At 44.2% G+C, this 5,478-nt stretch overlaps 1 protein-coding gene across 1 annotated transcript in view; it reads right to left on the reverse strand.

Moving 5' to 3' along the window:
* Positions 1-5,478, reverse strand: part of IARS (isoleucyl-tRNA synthetase) — a 319,713-nt gene that overhangs the window by 234,236 nt on the left and 79,999 nt on the right. The window contains exon 12 of the mRNA XM_019505112.1: positions 249-371. Within this exon, the coding sequence (XP_019360657.1) occupies positions 249-371 (123 nt within the window). The remainder of the gene's footprint in view (positions 1-248; positions 372-5,478) is intronic.

Genomic DNA, 5,478 nt, shown 5'->3' on the forward strand with positions numbered 1-5,478 from the left:
ATCTACATGGCAGATTTGCACCACTACTAACACTTCATGTTATGTATCTATTGAGCACTGCAATGTACATTTGTGTAATCTGGCCAAACACTTAATTCTTCATTGTAGCCTAGGGTTTTTTTTGGTAGAATCCTTTGAAACACAGTCAAACATACATTAAAGATAAAAAACACTTGAAAAAGGCAAGTTTCTACCACTTACTAGATCAAAAAGAAAAAGTGATCTAATATTTCCCCAAATCCACCAACCTTCACATATTGCCCGGCAAAATCAGTCACTTCTGCTGTGAAGCAGCCTGAAGCATCAACAGGACAAACTGGTACTGAATCTTTCTGAATAATATTAAAATCCATGCAGACTCTGTAATCATCCTAAAAAAAGCAAGAAGTACAAAATCTTATTATTCCTCACACTGACTGTCAATATTCAGCTCTAGAAAGGGTTTAAAAGATTTAAAATAAAAGGTACATCATAACTGTACAAAAACTATCATATATCTTTTAGTATTCACTACTCCAAAATACATGTATACATTAAAATACAAAAAGGTGCCACGTTAAGCAATTATACCTCATCAATAAGAATGAATAGTTTGTTTTTTGCCTGGTAGATTTGTTCTCTAACACTTGGAACTGTGCCAGCTTCACAGGGAAGGAAAAAGATTCTCTTTTGTACAGCTTCAGACCATCATTTCAAAAATAAAGTTAGAGAGAAAAAGATTTAATGCTATTTTATGAAATAGAGAAATGACATTGGTATCTGATGAAAGTATATGCTTTTAAATTCCATTTCTCGAATGTGTAACAGATGCTCGATTCTAGGTTCATGCTCTCAGCATTTAACTCATGTTATTTCCCCAATGACTTCAGTGATATTAAGCCTTTAAAACTTCTGATCAATAGAAATATAATAGGATATATCATGAATAAAGTTCAAGTAAAATTATTAGAGGTGCACCGCTACATCAATCCCATATCGGATTGACACTGATACAAGGAAAATTGAGCGTATTGGCAATCAGCATTTTTTTGTCTGATGTGGCCAATGACGTGGCCAACAAATGCTGCATACATGCGCGCAGCCACAGCATAGCACAAGCAGCCAGGAGTGCAACTCGGCAGCATGGAGAATAGCCGGATTCAGCTGGTAAGTCCATTGTGGGGGAAGGGGGCAGATCGAGACCCCCGCAGTGAGGGAGGGGAGTGGGACTGGGGTAAGCACTGTCCAGCTGGGGAGGGGGGTTGGGGGGCTGCAGCCACCCCAAAATTCACCATAGGCCTGCTCCCAGTGCTGCCGCCTGCCCTGAGCACAGCCTGGCCCAGCCCCCTGCTGGGAAGAGCCCAGCCCCCCACCCCAGCCCACAGTGGCAGCCAGCCCTGCCCCGTGCACAGATCTGGGGGCACACCTCACCCCCCATGCCCTCCCAGGATGCATGCAATGGTGGTCCCCCCCCCCACACCCCCTAGACAAGCCACTTCCCATTCCCCATCCCAGCTGTGCAGTGCCTGTGCCAGCCCCTGCCCTAGTCCCTCCCTCACTGCAGGGGCCTCGATCTGCCCCCAACTCCTCTTCCCTCCTCCCACCCTTTACCCCACAACAGACTTACCAGCTGGATGCTGCTCTCCAAGCTGCCCAGCTGCATATTGGAATCAGATCAATATCAGCCAATATGGCTCATTAAAAATCAGTCATTGGCATCAGCCCAAAAAACTCTATTGGTGCACCCCTAAAAATTGTGGGGGCAGAAAACTTGCTTCAAATATCTGTTGTATAGGGATCAAGTTGAATATACAAACACAATCATTATTATACATCTGTCACACTAGTATACTAGCTTAAGGGGCAAATCGCACAACCAAGGCTACCCTCCAGTTAATCTTCCATCATATCTTACTACTACTTGTAGCAGCCAGACTGTAATGTTAACATGAGTAACAGGTAACAAAACTGGAGTGATGCCAATTTGACTATTGTAAGAGAAAGCCAAGGGGGTTCCTATAATTTTAAGAGAATGCAGCAAGCCAACCTGGCAATGTTGGAATATAGCAGCAGGAGCACAAACTAGCCCTTAATTAAAAGGGGAAACTCCCATGTGTGGCTGAATGGCAGAAAGGGGGCTTTGAGGCATAAGCCCAGAGCCTGAGCCAGACCCTGCATGCTCCCCAGGGAAGTTGCCTGCAGGTAGCAAGCCCTTAAGACACCCACATGACAGTGAGAGTGAGCCTAGCACAGCGAAGAATAGCTTGTAGTAGGTATTGACCTAGGGCTGGGAACGTGGTGGAAGCAGTTAGCTTATATTTCTGTTATACTGATGTTTTTGTTTTAGAGCGGAGGACTGGATAGTGACAGGAGGGAAGGACAGAAGGCCACACAGGGCTGTCTGGGACACACTCCAGATTTTCAGCCCTTTCCAGGGCAGGCTCCAGAGGCCAAAGACCTAAGCCCCAACAGGGAGATGGGGCAGCCTCCAACCAAGAGGGCTGGGGCGGCAGACTCCAGCCAAGAGGGTCAAAGGCTGCCCAATGGGAAGGGCCGAAGGCCCAAGCAGACCAAGACGAGCCAAGGGCCTGGCAAGACAGACTCAGAAGCTGGGCCAGAGGAAGTGGGCCTAGGCTGGCAGTCAACAGTAAGAATAACCAGAGGGCTAAAGCCTGTATAAACTAAAGTGTGGATCTAAGGTAACATCTGCTAGGAATGGGTGTAGCTGCAGGGGTGGAAGGAGGCCACAAATAGCTTTTAAAGTGACTGCTGTCCTGAAGCACTGACAGGGCTGAGAAGGGCCCCACTTACAGCCTGAAGAACAGGACTGGGGGATCAGCTGGGTACGGGAGAGACCCACTGGCCAAGGCAGGCTAGGGATTGCTCAGGGATTCTGAGGAAGCCTCCTTTCTACAACAGAAAATAATTCCATAAAGGTGTGGCAAGGAAGAGGAACAGGGAGGGTACCCCAGGGGAATGGTATTATGACCACCGCTGGGGAATGGCCCTGTCACATTTGGATCGAATGGGGTAGAAGCCGTAGCACCACCAGAGAGTGGTCACGGCCACACCTGGGGTATACTATCCCTATCCCAGCTATCACTGAGAACTGTAAAAAGCTTGGGAAAAGAGCTATGGTAGAACATGAACAACAATGACCACGCAGCACTAAAGGAGCTGGACCAGGAGATGACTATTCTACTTGCATCACAAGCTCAGACAATAAAATTATTCTCATTTTTCCAGGTTTCTTGGTTTTCTTTACTCCGAAGGACTCAGGCTTGAACTTAAGATTTCCAGACTTACTTGTCTTTGGAACTAGTGTAGCTCTGCCTGGACCCACCACCTGAACAATCTTTAAAAACAACTAAACCAGTGATTACGTCTGTCTATGATGGAAACAAAAGTCCATGCTTAGGACACTTACAGAAGCTGTCTGACAGACTTCAAAAGATTAAAAAGGCAAAATGACTGAAGCTAGCAAAAATATACATATAGTGAAAATAAGCAGTTTCTAGCAGTTATGTTTCCTTTCTTAAACAAAACTGACAATGAAAATAAAGTAACTTAAGAGAAACTGATTTCATGCTTAAGACTTTTTACTTCACAAAGAAAACAGCTGTCTAACAAATACAAGTTGAAACCTGCTTCTAACGTGATATCCCTAAACAATGTGGATAGGCAAAAGCAAAGGCTCTCATGCACAAACATCAGAAAGCCACTCCATTATGTCATTCACTGACAAGGTGATCTAGCAGCTATGAGGCTTTTGCCAAAACTACTGAAAGCGTGGAGCTAGGTTAAGGCCTGCAAAAACTTACATGCTTACTAAGACGTGTGTGGAGGCAGACCTTAGTTACTTGAAACAAGACATCTACTATGCTGTTAGTGGAAAAATAAACCTATGTGACTGAAGAAGAGCTACTGAAGCTGGTGAGTTTTAGGATTGTATACTTCCCGATGCACTGAATTATTTGAATGTGTATTTTGTTTATAGGGCAATTGTGAGTTATTTGATGACTCTACATTAGCTTGCGTTGGGAAAAGACAGAACAAACTGGTCTGGGATCTAGATACACTCTAGAACAAACAGAAACAAAGTATTCTAGTTATTGTTTTAGGTTAAATGTAGTTTATTTTTTATTATTCACAAGTAGAATAGAAAATAATACACTTGAAGATGTGGTAAAGAATGCCAATAGTTCATACAGAAACCATGTTATTAATTCCATATCAAGGATTTGTCTTTATTCAGGGGCAATATATTATGTAAAATGAAACATGATCTGGAGTATTAGAGATGATCAAAATATTTCTTAAGAGGTGCACTGCTCTATCCTCTCTCTCTTTTCTCTTTCCATATTCTCTCTGAAATTTAGCTGCTCCACAGCCAAGCAATAGAAAATACCAATCTGCATGACTAGAGTATGGTTTGCTGTATGAAGTTGTAATCAGTCATCTGTTCACACACACTATTTGTTATAAATTAAACTGATAGATTCCATTAGAAAGTCTTGTTTTAATTGACTACTAATTATTTCACAGCCTATAGATGGAGTAAGGGAAGATTTTCAGTTACACTTTACTGCTTACATTTTTTGTGCCTACAATGCAAGCAATGCAAAGGGAAGTCAACCCTTGGTTTTAACAGGTCCTGTGAGACTTTCAAACTACCTTTATAACTAAATACTATGAACTCCTTATGGCACATTAGCATGCTCTGCAAGTTCATTTTTCAGTTGACAACACTTTATTCTCAGTCTGCTTTTCTTTGTATACAGCAAGACAGTTATTAAATTAAACCAACTGAGAATCCTTTCACCCACTGATCATTTTATGTATGTAATTAAAATTTAAAAAGCAGGATGTTCTTTTGCATAATATTTTGATAAGAATGTCCAACTTGGCAAGAAAAGAGGAAACGAGCATGAAAATGTATTTCATTCAAGAAGATGACATCCAGTTCAGGGGTTTCAAGACCCCCAAAGACTCAAAATAGGACTAGGCATTTATTAGGGCTGTGAGAAACGGCTGCATTTCGATTCAATTTTGGATGCGGGTATTTCAAAAGACAGTGATGCGTTTCAATGTTTCAGATCACTGTCCTCTTTGGTTTCCGCCTAATCTGTTTCAAATGGGCTGCAAACTTCACATAGCCCTACTGTCCAGCTGGGTAGGGTACAGAATGGAGCCGTGGGTGGCTCGTCCGGGGGAGGGCTGCTGCCCTCCATGCAGGCTAAGAGACCCCCCGCGCGGATCTCTGATTCCTGTCACACAAGCCCCAGTGATGTGGGGCTGCGCAGGGCAGGCAGCAGCGGCCAGGAGGCCCCCATGCAGATCTCTGCTTCCTGCGGAGCCAGGTCGCACAGCAGGGTCCAGCACTGCCCTGCCATGCAACCCGGCTCCACAGGGAGCAGAGTTCTGCACTGGGGTCTCCTTGCCGCCGCTGCCCACCCTATGCAGCCCTGCGTCACTGGTCCCAAGCTGCACCCCCAGGCT

Source organism: Gavialis gangeticus, unplaced genomic scaffold (assembly GCF_001723915.1).
Source record: "Gavialis gangeticus isolate Ggan-Ray unplaced genomic scaffold, GavGan_comp1, whole genome shotgun sequence".
Classification (NCBI taxonomy): Eukaryota; Metazoa; Chordata; order Crocodylia; family Gavialidae; genus Gavialis; species Gavialis gangeticus.